The 15,440-nt window shown below is 41.8% G+C and overlaps 2 protein-coding genes across 6 annotated transcripts in view; both read right to left on the bottom strand.

Annotated features, from left to right (window-relative positions):
* Positions 1–5,409, bottom strand: part of LOC110485507 (protein spire homolog 1) — a 49,277-nt gene extending 43,868 nt beyond the window's left edge. For all 5 annotated transcript variants that reach the window (XM_021556592.3, XM_021556609.3, XM_090194368.1 and 2 more), the window contains exon 1: positions 4,625–5,409. In XM_021556592.3, coding sequence (XP_021412267.2) covers positions 4,625–4,979 — 355 coding nt within the window. In that variant the 5' untranslated portion in view covers positions 4,980–5,409. The remainder of the gene's footprint in view (positions 1–4,624) is intronic.
* Positions 5,410–5,697: 288 nt separating this feature from the next.
* Positions 5,698–15,299, bottom strand: LOC110485500 (V-type proton ATPase subunit C 1-A). The gene is made up of 13 exons (XM_021556584.3): positions 15,116–15,299; positions 14,522–14,704; positions 13,467–13,534; positions 10,554–10,639; positions 9,984–10,078; positions 9,644–9,735; positions 9,366–9,464; positions 9,204–9,272; positions 8,941–9,033; positions 8,779–8,872; positions 8,468–8,565; positions 8,180–8,306; positions 5,698–6,874 (listed from the first exon to the last, which is right to left on the bottom strand). The coding sequence occupies exons 2-13, from the start codon at positions 14,651–14,653 to the stop codon at positions 6,779–6,781; spliced, it is 1,149 nt and encodes a 382-aa protein (XP_021412259.1). The 5' UTR covers positions 14,654–14,704; positions 15,116–15,299; the 3' UTR covers positions 5,698–6,778.
* Positions 15,300–15,440: the final 141 nt, after the last annotated feature.

Below are 15,440 nucleotides of genomic sequence, written 5' to 3'. Positions count from 1 at the left end.
CCACATACACAATGACATGCTCTATTGTAATGTGACATCCTGCAAAACAACATGTTCAAATCATTTGCTTGTGACTGCTCCATTCATTGATGAGAAAAAACAAGATGGAAGCCTAATATTTCAGGACATCAACAGACCTACTCACAACCAATGTCCAATGGTCCTTATTTTCAAATCCAATTTATTTTAGAAAACCTGTTTTATATCAGCAGTTGTCAAAGTGCTGTACAGAAACCCAGCCTAAAACCCCAAACTGCAACCAATGCAGATGTAGAAGTATGGTGGCTAGGAAAAACTCCCTAGAAAGGCAGCAACTTGCTTTTGTTACTGCCATGCAGGAAACAGACAACGGACAAATCCTGTTATTCTCACACAAACTGGCTTCATCATTGAAGGAAATAAATCTGATACAGAGACCTGGAAGATGCTCAATACAAGTCCTCAGACACAGAGAGAAAAGGAAATCACTTTCCTTTTCCACCTTAACCTGTTCTCCCTCTCCCTCTATCCCCCTCTCTCTCATGCGATGCATTATCCATCACAGAGCTACAACGTGACAATCTAAACATTATGACAAATGGTATCAATCTGGGTAAGATCAGGAAACTGGGGAAATGTAGTAAAATAGTAGCTACATTTTGTGGCACATCTATTTGGTCAGTTGGAATACTGACATGGTTGGTGGGTCTGTGACAAATTGGTTAGAAGAATGCTCTCTCTCAGTTTTTCTTTCTGCATGTCTGTCTGTCTCTCTGAACACAGCTGGGAATGCTGATATGCCTTGGGGGAGACCCCTTGCTCTGTAGCCCAGTTAACCAGGCATCAGAGTGGTCAGTCCTTCAGAGAATCCATCAAATATGGATAGGATGTAACAAATCAGTGTTTTAAGATATTATAATGGATTTAAGGCACCAGAAAAAGAAAGGCGTCGTAAGAATAAAGTTAGTCTATCTACATTAACTCATATGATTAGATTTAGTCATATGAATGTAATAATCACAGATGAATAAACTGTAATAACACACATGATGATACCACATTTAATAACAGCATTGCCTGTAGAGTAGCCATCCTCAGACCAGTAGCAAACCATGCAAAACCTCCCATCCCCAATTACTATTACTGAGTTACTAACGCACTGCCAGGCACGTCAAATAAAATACAGTACACCACATATTCCACCCTTACTATGCACAGTCCGTTCATTAATGCCAAAAAGGTCCCGTGTGTCTCAGCTGGCAGAGGATGGTGCTCGCAACGCCAGGGATATGGGTTTGATTCCCACTGGGGACCAGTACAAAAAAAAGTAGGAAAATGTACGCACACACAACTGTAAGTCACTCTGGATAAGAGTGTCTGCTAAATGACTCAAATGTGAATGTAAAAAAGCTGATTGAGCATGGAGTACATTGAGTCTAAAGCAAATAAGCCATCAAATCGACTCAGCACACATTGACTCAAGGTGTGTAACTGAGTAAGAGCGAGGGTACAGCTTCCCTGTGACACCATGGGTAAATAAATAAAGATAAATTGAGTCTGCTATCTGAGAATCTGATTACAGGATACTAGCGAGGAGGAAGATCGACACGAACTCTCCACAAGCAAGACAAGACACATTACTTGTAATTCATAGTCACTTTCACAGGTAGCCTGATGACTCACAGTAAATAATTTCACAGCTCTGTTGTTTGCTACATACTTTAGTCTGAGACTGTCATCATTGAAATAGTTTGTGGTGACAAGGGGCGTTGAACAAAAAGTGATTAGCGATTGGATCATCTTTAACCGATTACAGTTAACATTTTTGTCATTTAGCAGACACTCTTATCCAGAGCGACTTACAGGAACAATTAGGGTTACGTGCCTTGCTCAAGAGCAGGTCGACATATTTTTAAGCTAGTCGGCTCAAACCAGTACCTTTCAGTTACTGGCCCAACAGTCTTAACGGCTAAGCTACCCGCTGCCCTATCAGAGTATGAAAGCCAATGGCAAATTTTCAAGCCACCGCTATACCCATGTTTGTTCTGGCTTTGGCCCAACCCATTGGTTTCTGGACCAATCAGACGGCCCCGAATGTGTTCGCATTCGCATAACCTAACGTAGCCGGTGTAAAATTAACGTCTGAAACTAGATCCCTTACATACTGGACCAGACGAGAAGGGGGAAAAAAACTGTCGGGGAGGTTATATTCTGCACTGTTCAACCAATCCAGTAAATGTGGAGGAGGAGTTAAGATGGTGTTGCCTTGCTAACGTCACAGGCTCTCTTTCCATTTCCCGAAAACCGGACAGAGGCTAGCATTTGGCCGGAGCAAGGAGTATAGGTAGCCAAGCAGTTTCAAAGGCACACCCAGACTACACACATCACTTGCTGTGTCATATCAGGTGTGACACAAGACAATGTCAACAGTTTAGCTGGGCCCTAGCTGTTAAGGAGTAAGTCCATCGATGACTACAGTGATGATTATTTGGCTTGGGGCCATCATGCAGTCATACCATTGGTTGAAGGTCTTTGTGGCAATGAAAGCACTCCATAAAAAAAGTCCAAAATAACAAAAAAGGCTGATAAGGGGCCACATCTTATCAGTCAAGGTAGCCTACTCCACCCACCACCCTCCATTGTACAGTGGATTCAGACCCCTTCAGGAAAGTATTCAGACCCCTTGACTTTTACCACATTTTGTTACGTTACAGCCTTATTCTAAAATGTTTTTTTTTTTAAATCCCCCCCGTATCACTCCACACATCCCCATAATGACAAAGCAAAAACTATTTTTTTTAAACATTTTTTGGAAATGTATACAAACAAAACTACTGAGTCTTCTCTGCAGATCCTCTCAAGCTCTGCCAGGTTGGATGGAGAGTCTAAGGCACTGCATCTCAGTGCAAGAGGTGTCACTACAGTCCCTGGTTCGAATCCAGGCTGTATCACATCTGGTCGTGATTGGGAGTCCCATTGGGCGGCGCACAGGTTTGGCCGGGGCAGCCTGTATTTGTAAATAAGAATTTGTTCTTAACTGACTTGCCTAGTTAAATAAAGGTTAAATGAAAAATAAATAAAAAAAGAGTGTCACTGCACAGCTATTTCCTGGTCTCTCCAGAGATGTTTGATTGGGTTCAAGTCCGGGCTCTGGCTGGGCCACTCAAGGACATTCAGAGACTTGTCCCAAAGCCACTCCTGCGTTGTCTTGGCTGTGTACTTAGGGTCATTGTCCTGTTGGAAGGTCAACCTTCACCCCAGTCTGAGGTCCTGAGTGCTCTGGAGCAGGTTTTCATCAAGGATCTCTCTGTACTTTGTTCTGTTCATCTTTCTCTCGATCCTGACTAGTCTCCCAGTCCCTGCCGCTGAAAACATCCCCACAGCATGATGTTTCACCGTAGGGATGGTACCAGGTTTCCTCCAGATGTGACGCTTGGCATTCAGGCCAAATAGTTCAATCTTGGTTTCATCAGACCTGAGAATCTTGTTTCTCATGGTCTGAGAGTCCTTTAGGTGCCTTTTGGCAAACTCCAAGTGGGCTGTAATGTGCCTTTTACTGAGGAATGGCTTCCATCTGGCCACTCTACCATAAATATCTGATTTGTGGAGTGCTGCAGAGATGGTTGTCCTTCTGGAAGTTTCTCCCATCTCCACAGAGGAACTCTAGAGCCCTGTCAGAGTGACCATCGGGTTCTTGGTCACCTCCCCCGATTGCTTAGTTTGGCCGAGCAGCCAGCTCTAGGAAGAGTCTTGGTGGTTCCAAACTTCTTCCATTTAAGAATGATGGAGGCCACTGTGTTCTTGGGGACCTTCAATGCTACAGAAATTAGTTTAGTACCCTTCCCCAGACCTGTGCCTCGACACAATCCTGTCTCAAAGCTCTAGAGACAATTCCTTCAAGCTCATGGCCTGGTTTTTGCTCTGACATGCTCTGTCAACTGTGGGACCTTATATAGTCATGTGTGTGCCTTTCCAAATCATGTCCAATCAATTGAATTTACCACAGGTGGACTCCAATCAACATATAGAAACATCTCAAGGATGATCAATGGAAACAGGATGCACCTGAGCTCAATTTCAAGTCTCATAGCAAAGGGTCTGAAAACTTTGTAATACATCTGCAGAAATGTCTAAAAACCTGTTTTCACTTTGTCATTATGGGGTATTGCGTGTCTTGATGAAAACATGTTTTTATTTTAATACATTTTAGAATAAGGCTGTAGGATAACGAAATGTGGAAAAAGTTGAGGGTCTGAATACTTTCCCGAATGCACTGTATGTCAGTGCAGCAACAAATTGTGCCATGGAAATATGCTGATTTTTTCATTTTCTCAGTAGGCTATTTTATAGTGTGAATGATGAACAGGAACATGTGATGTGTGACAGGGGAAAACAACAACAGCTGAGCCAGCTGACTAAATGCAATGGCCAACAATTGTAAAGCATGACATATGAATCTATCAGTCGGTGGTGTCCAGCTGCCTTGTTGACCTAATTTCTAAAAAACAAATATATAATTTTTTACAGATTTTCTCATGCTAGGAACTGGTAATATTACCAATGTGTTGGGGAAATCAAAAAAAGACAGAAAAAATAATCATGAACGCATTGCAAAACATCATCATTACATAATTATTGTACCTACCATCACAGCCTTCATATTGTAATTTGACAGCTCCGTCTTTCTGAATCCTCACATCCCGTGGTCCCTCAATCCTTTTCGGAGTATCCACCACTGATGCACCGGCAGCTGGGCCAGAATTCCTCCTATGTCCCTGAGCCAGGTTTATGCAGCATTGGTAACACACTGCCCAAGCCTGCTCTTCGTTAATCGGTTGGCTGTAGAGCATTAAAATCTCCTCCAAAGACAGTTCACTTCCCCCTCTTTCCTCCATTCCGTCCATTTTTGCCATCCCGGGATACGGCGTCTTATCTCGCTGGACCGCAGCAGGGCCGATCAGCTCTCCACTCTCCTCGTCCGAATCTCGCCGCTTGGCCATCCTTTCATTCTATCGACCGAGAAAGGCCGGTGATGACACTAATAAACGGGGAGCCGCAGATAAACGATCCGGGCAGCCTGAAGACATCGGAAAAGATGCGGTTCCCTTGCAACAGCAGCACCACCACGGACAGTGATTATTATTTCCCCCGCCTTGCTGTGTTTTCGTATGGGTACCAGTCATATGACGGACTGTTTGCATGGTCTAAACGCCTGTCAGGTTTCGGTCGACTTCAGAGGAATGCATACATAGGTGACATGCGCAGCTAGAGGACTTTATTGACCACTTTCCCTGTTATTTTGTGCCATCTGCTGTCCAATTTGATAGAGTACGGTGCATGTGAATACATCTAGGCAATGTGTAGGCTACTCTGGCAATGATGTTATGCTCTCAAACAAATACTATTTCTCAGTGATGGATTTGGGAGCACATTTCTATTCATATTGAATTCATCATATTAATGTTTGAAGGCAGGGATTTCTTAAGGGTTATGTACATTCCTACTTCTCAATGGAGGAACTTCCTCTAACTACCCTGCCCTTAGTTCTGCAGAGGCCAAGCATGACTCACTCTCTTTCTCTCACACAACTGTAAACGTGGACGATTCCTGCAGGGCCTGGCCGTTCATTGTAATATGTAATGTTTACAACCTTACCTGCAGATATAGCCTACCAACACAGACAACCTCTAACCCCAATCACGGACAAAATACAGACAATTTTCTCCATATTGACTGTTTTATCTATTCATAGCATACATAATGCTTACACATTCATATATCTCTTTTAACATCAAATATACATAACATGAGATAACACACAAATATAGCATCTTTGTAACACTATTTGATGCCAAGGTGAACCAATACCTCATGAACATGTACCAGATGTGCTTAGATGTGCAGGTAAAAGAACAAATTGGTCACATACACAAGTATCTATGAATAGTACCACTCAAAGATGTAGCTATCAATATGCACAACACAGACGTGGAATGATTGAAAATACATAAACTACCAGAAATAAATATCTAGAGATCTTATTCGTTTCAGCACACAGTTAAAGGCCCAATGCAGCTGTTTTATCTCAACATCAAATCATTTCTGGGTAACAATTAAATACTGTGATTGTTTTCAATTAAAATTTTCAAAATGGTCAAAAAGTAACAAAAAATAGGATTTTAGCATGAGCAATTTCTCAAGAAAGAATTTGACTAGGACTGTTTTTGGATTGGGGATGGAAAAATGTAAACTAGCTGTTATTGGCAGAGGTTTGGAACACTTTCATATTGTTCTATTAATTAATTAGTCACCAGTCAGCCGAAAACTCCATCCCACCAAAACAGGCTGAAATTTCTATCTTACACTAAAATGGCCTTATTCCACAATATCGTTCCAACCTCAGTGTGGAAATCTATATAAAAACACAGGAAAATCACATTTTTGACTGCACTGGGCATTTAAATACAGTGTACTTTGATTATGCTGTTTTAAAAAAAATCTGTAAACAAAACCAACTAAATTTACATCAAGCCATTGTTTGTCCTCAGTTTGTACAGATGGAGGGGGTCACTAAGTGCTTTAAACCACAAGGAATGAGCATGCACATCTGAGGAGAGCAAGGATAAACAGTATCACCCAGACATGAGGAGAGGAGAGGACGATTAGAGAGGAGAGGAGATAGCAGGGCAGAGAAAGGAGAAAAGAGCAAGACTGGGAGAAAGATTTACAGGAAAACACAAGTTAGTGGGTACTCAGCATAAAGACAAGACAGAACAGAGGGGTCAGGTACAGTGAAAATCTATTTAAAGTCCAGCAGGTTGCAGTCTATCTTGTAGTAAACATAAGGGTAGTACTCCTGCTGGCTCAGGTTCAGACCAGGGATATCCATGGCGGACTACAAGGGAATAAAGAAACAGAAACCATTAGCTTTCGTGGTAAAGAACATTAACACAACAGGGATAATGTGGTTGTCTAACAGGTCTGCTGAACCAGACCATATCAATCTCATTTAGCTAATGTACCATCATTTTTAATACACAACATTTGTTTGGCATCGCAATGCCCCATTACTACAATGATACAACAGGTGTTCATCTGGGCACAGAGATATATATATATATACTACCGTTCAAAAGTTTGGTCACTTAGATGTTTTTTTGTCCATTAAAACAACATCAAATTAATCAGAAATACAGTGTAGCCATTATTAATGTTGTAAATGGCTATTGTAGCTTGAAACGGCTGATTTTTAATGTAATATCTACATAGGCCCATTATCAGCAACCATCACTCCTGTGTTCCAAATGGCACATTGTGTTAGCTAATCCAGGTTTATCATTTTAAAAGGCTAATTGATCATTAGAAAACCCTTTTGCAATTATGTTAGCATTAGAAAACTGTTGTTCTGATTAAAGAAGCGATAAAACTGTCCTTCTTTAGACTAGTTGAGTATCTGGAGCATCAGCATTTGTGGGTTCGATTACAGGCTCAAAATGTCCAGAAACAAAGTACTTTCTTCTGAAACTCATCAGTCTATTCTTGTTCTGAGAAATTAAGGCTATTCCATGCGAGAAATTGCCAAGAAACTGAAGATCTTGTACAACGCTGTGTACTACTCCCTTCACAGAACAGCGAAACTGGCCCTAACCAGAATAGAAAGAGGAGTGGGTGACCCCGGTGCACAACTGAGCAAGAGGACAAGTACATCAGAGTGTCTAGTTTGAGAAACAGACGCCTCACAAGTCCTCAACTGGAAGCTTCATTAAATAGTGCCCGCAAAATACCAGTCTCAATGTCAACAGTGAAGAGGCGACTCCGGGATGCTGGCCAGTTTTATTCCTTCTTTAAAATCAGAACAACAGTTTTCAGCTGTGCTAACATAATTGCAAAAGGGTTTTCTAATGATCAATTAGCCTTTTAAAATGGTAAACTTGGATTAGCTAACACAGTGTGCCATTGGAACATGGGAGTGATGATTGCTGATAATGGGCCTCTTTACACCTATGTAGATATTCCATAGAAAATCTGTTGTTTCCAGTTACAATAGTCATTTACAACATTAACAATGTCGACACTGTATTTCTGATCAATTTGATGTTATTTTAATGGACAACAAATGTGCTTTTCTTACAAAAACAAGGACATTTCTAAGTGACCCCAAACCTTTGAACGGTAGTTCATTTCAGGTCTAATTACTCACATCAATGACAGCTGCAGCGCTGCTGTCCAGGTGTTTGTATAGGTCATTGAGAACCTCCCTCAGTTTCTTCATGTTCTTCTTGTTGGGCTGGAGCAGCATGGCCTGGAAGTTCACAGGCAGCCCATATCTGTGGGAGCATGGGCAGAGCAGTTAAATCACTAACAGCAGGCACAGCCAGTTAAATATTTTATTTGTATTCAGGTTGACTTCTTGTCAATACAAGCATCTTGTCACTCACTACAAACATCTAACAATTGGACGACTGTTAGTACAGTGTGATCGTCATACCTTAAGACAGACTCCACAAAGACCCTCAGAGCCTTGATGTGAATCCATGCGATGAAGGCCTCACTGAAGTTCACTTTCAGCCATCGCACCAGTGGCCCCTGACAGAGGGAAAATAATACTTAGGGTTAGATCCACCCTACTGTGTAGCTAGTACTGTCCAATAGTTTCACCCACCCAACCCATCCCAGAATGGTTGCAGGGATGTCCGAAACACTAAGTGTACTTGCAATAATTTTTTATTTTTTTTACAGTGTAACGTTTCGGTCACATATACCTTGGTCAGGCATCACATTTCTAGTCATATGACTTACAAACTGCTTCTTCTTGTCTGTGGAGAGACGTGTCATCTCCTCTTTGTCCGCATTCATCTCCTGCTCGTTGTACTGGAAGTCCCTGACTGTGTACCTGATAGAAACAGCAAGATAATTACATATGGAGAAGTGTGTGTGTGTGTGTGTGTGTGTGTGTCTTACTTGTTCTCTCTGGCCTTGTGTCTGAAGTCATCAATGGCCTTCCTGAATAGGGTGACGCTGAACAGACCACTGTCATGGTCCTCAAACAGCAGGCTGAATAATGGGACAAACAGAACAGTCAGACAGGCATGAAGGACTCACAATGAAATCACTTCCTGAGCAGAAAAAACTAAATATGAAAGATATGGATTGAAGAGACTATGTACTGAAGTAGTTATTTTAACATGCATTCACTATAGGCTCTGAATCTCCTATAAACTTACTTAGTGGATCGGGGTACCACCATTTCAGACAACGTTTCATAGGTCTTCTGCCAGTCAACATAACTCGTCCTAGAAGGATCCGGAATTGTTAGACAGCAAACTGGTGTTATAAAAAAAGTTGAAATATGACACTGTTGAAAACTGGGAAAAAGTTGTACTTACTTTGGTACAACCACCAACATAGTGATCAGATACTCTGAGTCAATCACAAAGTCCTCCTTCTTGACAATGTCAGCCAGACTCCTGGTCAGCAGGCTCCCCCTACAGACAACATGGTATTGCATGATATAAACAAATGTTGAAAGAAACAATTGAACAAAAGCAAATATGCATTGGAAGACTTTTCTTCAACACTGGTTCAAATATATTTCTAGTTTAGCATTGATTAGCAGCAGTGGGAAATCTAGTTATGCCCTCGAGCAACAAAAAAAATGACTCACGCATTCTTTCTCTCCAGATTCTGCAGGTTCCCTTTCAAGTTGTTGTAGGCAGACGCTCTGGCCTTCAGGTCGTTGTCAATCTGGCTTACTTGCTGTAGAGAGGAAGAGGTCAAGTACTCAGAATATGACCAACGTAAAAACTCTGCACACAGTGTTTTAACAACAGACTTACTCGACGTAGAGAAAATACAGTTGATTGATACTATTGAAATATAATTTACTTGTTGATATCTTTTTACCTTCATGCGCTATCGAAATCATGACAAAAAATTTTTTTTAAGGGGTTCCGTCTAGCTAATTATCAAGAGAATCAGATGAGGAGGGTAGGAGAAAGACTTGCCTTGGATATGATATCAGAGATGTTCTTCAGTGACTGCTTGATGGGGTACTTGGCCATGTCCCACTGAAACCGTGTGATGTAGGTCACCAGATCCACTAGAGGGAATCAAAGCATTGTTATTGAGGGAAGGACTTGTTAGAATGACGTTTTTACATTATGATGCATGGCTTTATGGGTAATTGCAAAATAGTCTTATCAACCATTTCTAAAATGTGCTGGTAATTCCTTAGTATTTCGTATTAACAGGTTAAAAGGATAATTGCTTAGTCAATCAATGTGCACAGTAGAGATAGCAGCACACTTCCTGGATTCATTGTTTTTCAGGAGTCCTTTGTATGTGATGATAACCAACTAGCTAATCTCTAATGTCCTCCATTGTTTTCATATGAGTAACTTGTATGTGATAATGATAGAAATAGAATGACCAACTTGAATGGGAATGGCCATTCTAGTAATTATATTTATGCGATAATAACTGCCTCCTCCTCCTCCGTTTTCATACCAGTATCTTGTATGTGATAACTAGCTGCATTGTTTTCATATGAGTAACTTGTATGCGATGATAAGTACCTCCGTTGGCCAGCAGGTTCTCCTGGACTTTGTCTCGGCTGTCCTCCAACACATCAGCCATGTACTGAGACACCTTCTTCACCACACTGTGAACAGCCAGGAGACATTCACACAGTCAGGCCACAGTCAGCAAGCCCTCATCAAAAGGAGATTATAAACTGGATGATTCGAGCCCCGAATGCTGATTGGCTGACTGCCGTGGTATATCAGACCGTATACCACAGGTATGACAAAACAGTTATTTTTACTACTCTAATTACATTGGAAACCAGTTTATAATAGCAATAAGGCACCTCGGGGGTTTGTGATATATGGCCAATATCCAGGCACTCCGCGCTGTGTCGTGCTTAAGAACAAATCAAATCAAACTTTATTTGCCACATGCGCAGAATACAACAAGTGTAGACTTTACCGTGAAATGCTTACTTACAAGCCCTTAACCAACAGTGCCATTCAAGAGAAGAAAATATTAACCAAGTAGACTAAAATAAAAAGTAATAATAAAAAGTAACACAATAAGAATAACGAGGCAAGGCCTCCAGGGTGGCGCAGTGGTCTAGGGCACTGCATCACAGTGCTAGCTGTGCCACCAGAGACTCGGTTCGGGCCCAGATGTAAATTGTCCGGTGGTGATTTTTATGAATTGTTCAGCAGTCTAATGGCTTGCAGGTAGCAGCTGTTGAGGAGCCTTTCGGTCCTAGACTTGGTGCTCCGATATAGTTCGTTGGCGATGTGGACACCAAGGAACTTGAAACTCTCGACCCGCTCCACTACAGCCCTGTCGATGTTAACGGGGGCCTATTTGGCCCGCCTTTTCCTGTAGTCCTCGATCAGCTCCTTTGTCTTGCTGATGTTGAGGGAGAGGTTGTTGTCCTGGCACCACACTGCCAGTTCTCTGACCTCCTCCCTATAGGCCGTCTCATTGTTGTCGGTGATCAGGCCTACCACCGTTGTGTCGTCTGCAAACTTAATGATGGTGTTGGAGTCGTGTTTGGCCACACAGTCGTGAGTGAACAGGGAGTACAGGAGGGGACTAAGTACACACCCTTGAGGGGCCCCAGTGTTAAGGATCAGCGTGGCATACGTGTTTTTTCCTACTCTTACCACCTGGGGGTGGCCCGTCAGGAAGTCCAGGATCAAGTTGTTAAGTCCCAGAGTCCTTAGCTAGTGATAAGCTTCGTGGGCACTATGGTGTTGAACGCTGAGCTTTAGTCGATGAACAGCAGTCTCACCTGGTGTTCCTTTTGTCCAGGTGAGAAAGGGCAGTTTGGAGTGCGATTGAGATTGCATCATCTGTGGATCTGTTGGGGCAGTATGCGATTTGGAGTGGGTCTAGGGTGTCCGAGAGGATGCTGTTGATGTGAGCCACGACCAACCTTTCGAAGCACTTCATGGCTACCGACATGAGTGCCATGGGGCGGTAATCATTTAGGCAGTTTACCTTCGCTTCCTTGGGCACAGGGACTATATGGTGGTCTGCTTGACACAAATAGGTATTACAGACTTGGTCAGGGAGAGGTTGAAAATTTCATTGAAGACACTTGGCAGTTGGTCCGTGCATGGTAATCCGTCTGGCTCAGCGGCTTTGTGAATGTTGACCTGTTTGAAGGTTTTGTTCACATCGGCTACCGAGAGCGTTATCACACAGTCATTCAGAACAGCTGGTGCTCCCGTGCATGCTTTGGTGTTGCTTGCCTCGAAGCGAGCATAAAAGGCATTTAGCTCATCTGGTAGGCTCGCGTCACTGGGCAGCTCGAGTCTGGGTTTCCCTTTGTAGACCGTAATAGTTTTCCAAGCCCTGACACATCCGACGAGCCGGTGTAGTAGGATTCAATCTTAATCCTGTATTGACGCTTTGCAGAATTTGATGGTTCGCCATAGCCCTTAGCCATGATATATTGGCTATATACCACACCTCCTCGGGCCTTATTGCTTAAATACACCGTGCTTTCATATAGCAAGACATAAAAGTCTAAGCAGACTGTTCATTGGGCAGGGTATGAGTGTTTATCCATCTATATTCTACAGCACCAGACCAACAACTGTGCACATTATACAGTATACATTTGAAATACCTTTTTAACAGAAAATGGACCTGTAGGCCTACTACTTATTATTCACAGAAATAGATTGTAATTTATTTTTTTTGCGCTGTAGTTGCCTTCACTGAACCAAAATGATGCGGATAATACTTGATATGATTACATTCCAATTGATGTGTGATCAGTGGATGACGGAGAAAAACTAAATTCCATGCAATGACAGAATGCTTGATGTCAATAAGCCTCAGGCATGTTTGTCTAGACAGCTGACACCTAAAAACGCTGTCAGATTAAGCAAATCCAAAATCAGTCTGTAAAGGTGTTACTTTGGCTTTCTCATCTTCAAATTTCCTACAGACGAGTTCCAGAACAAGGCTGATATTGCCCTATGAGAGGTAACTGGGTTGCTAATGTTGGTATTTTTTTAGAGTAAATGTCTACAGAGGAAGCAGGGCTTGTTTAGTATGTGTGAAATTTTGGACGTCAAGATTTTCCAAGGATTATAAATAACTTCAAACCAACAGTAGCACACAAGTCATGAGCGATAAATATGACTGAGTAAAGAGATGCTGGTGTGTCACCAAACTGTAAATTGCTAACTTTAGTCTGTGGGCCTGCTAGCCTCACATTGGTATGAAATTCCTTACTGTAGCAAGGTTAGGGTCACGGAGGGATTACAGAATTGACTGGGCTCTGAAGACATCAGACTCACACTGGTTTGTGAGGCACTTTGACAAAAATAATGTCTATCACAACACATTCACAATGGACAAGGTGTATAAATAGTAATGAATTTGATATTTTGTACGGTAAATCCTAAAGTGATACTTAAATGTTCAAAGGGGAAATTGCAGTGTAGTAAAAAACATACCCTTCGATAAAGGAGTCCAGTTTGGCCAGGTCATCTGACAGCCCAACTAACACATCTAGTGTCCCCACCTGTTAATGTAAAAAGGAAAAAAGGCCAAACATGTCAAAGCTTTAATTCAAACAGTATTTCCCCTTCCATCATATACCCAGGGTGAGCCCATTTTATAGATGGGGTGAGCCCATCGGTTCATTGGCTTAATGCCAGAGGCCTAAATGTTGCTTTGAGGGCCTTTGATCAAACTAGGGCCAACTCAAACTAGGGCAAAGACTGGATGAGAGTCCTGAGGTCAGGGGGTCTGGTTGTGCTGCCTGCCTGTGTGTTGTTTTCTCGGTGACATCTCAGAGTCAGTTGTGAGGGCAGTTGGATGTACTGCCAAATTCTCTAAAACGGCAGCTTATGGTAAAGAAATTAACATTAAATTCTCTGGCAGCAGCTTTGTTGGACACTCCTGCAGTCAGCATGCCAATTGCACAACACAATGTGGCATTGTGTGTGTGACAAAACTGCACATTTTAGAGTGGTATTTTATTGTCCCCAGCACAAGGTGCACCTGTGTAATGATCCTGCTGTTTAATCAGCTTCTTGATATGCCATACCGGTTAGGTGGATGGATTATCTTGGCAGAGGAGAAATTCTCAGTAAAAGGGATGAGAGAAATAAGCTTTTTTTTTGCATATGGAACATTTCTGGGATCTTTTATTTCACCTCATGAAACATGGGACCAACACTTAACATGTTGCGTTTATATATTTGTTCAGTATAAGTTAGTTGGGCGATATGGCCATTTTCATTCAATAATTTTCTCAATTTTGATGGTATATTTGAGTAGTGCATGCAGGATAGCAACAAGTGAATTCTAAGTAAAAAAAAAAAATTCAACCAAACTAGGAGAACTGACAGTGAAGTAGTAAGTTTTTATTTATTTAGCCCTGTCAACATATTGTTATAGACGGTATTGTAAAAATCCATACCGGTATTCACAATCTATTGCCCAGCCCTACAAGTTAGTATGGTAATGTAGTAGCTACTATTTATGGCTACTGCTGCATGCTAACCTTGAGGTCTGGGATGTTGAACTTGTTGTTGGTGGACAGGTTGTTGTTGCGGGTGGTAGCCACCATCATCTGGTCCCATGTCTGCTGGCAGGTCTTCTCTCCAGGAGCTGAGATCAACCAGAACTCTGTCATGGCTATACACTGATGACTACAGGCTCAAAACGAAATGCACAGAGATGGGTGCTGTAAGACAAGAAAAAAACGGTTTTACTTTTTAAACAGGACTTCATTTGTAGTACAATATTATCAATCGCAACGTTATTCTCTATTTCATGTTGATACATCAGTAAATAAATGGTAGCAAGACAACATTGACTGCTATTTAATCAATATGTCTTCCCAAACCTGTCTTATCTACGTGTTGCTGATGTATCTGGTTAGCTAGCGAGCATGCAAGATAAAGGATATTTGTCTTCTAATGCTTTACATCAAAAGTTGCTAACGTTAGCTAAACCTCACTAACGTTGCTACAAGTGACATTCTCAGTTTATTGAAACATGACCCATAGCTAGCTAGCTAGCATCACATGATATCAAGTAACGTTAGATTTACATTAAAAAATAATAATTATAATACAGTTTTCACATTTCTTACCTGAGATCTAATGACAAAACTATTCGAACACTAATCAATTACTACCGTACAATTCCTATGGTTCAATATTCATAATTGCCAATCAAATCGTAAGACTAGAGGTCTTTCCAGCAGCATCACATTCATGTCAGCTGATCAGATGAGGAACAGAAAGGCCTCTCGTGGGGGAGGGAAACTTTTTGACGTCACGATATTTGACAGACGACCCCAGCTGGTTTGGAGGAGGTACTACAGCCTCGACATTTCAAAACAGAGTAGGACGATTTTTTTCTGACAGAAATCGTTTACAAAAAGTAGCAGGGTTGGGGTCAGTTGATCCATTTAC

This window comes from Oncorhynchus mykiss, chromosome 2 (genome assembly GCF_057628025.1).
Source record: "Oncorhynchus mykiss isolate SJ-2025 chromosome 2, ASM5762802v1, whole genome shotgun sequence".
In the NCBI taxonomy this organism is placed as follows: Eukaryota; Metazoa; Chordata; class Actinopteri; order Salmoniformes; family Salmonidae; genus Oncorhynchus; species Oncorhynchus mykiss.
Note: the sequence above shows the minus strand (reverse complement) of the source record. Positions and strands in the feature narration are given on the sequence as shown.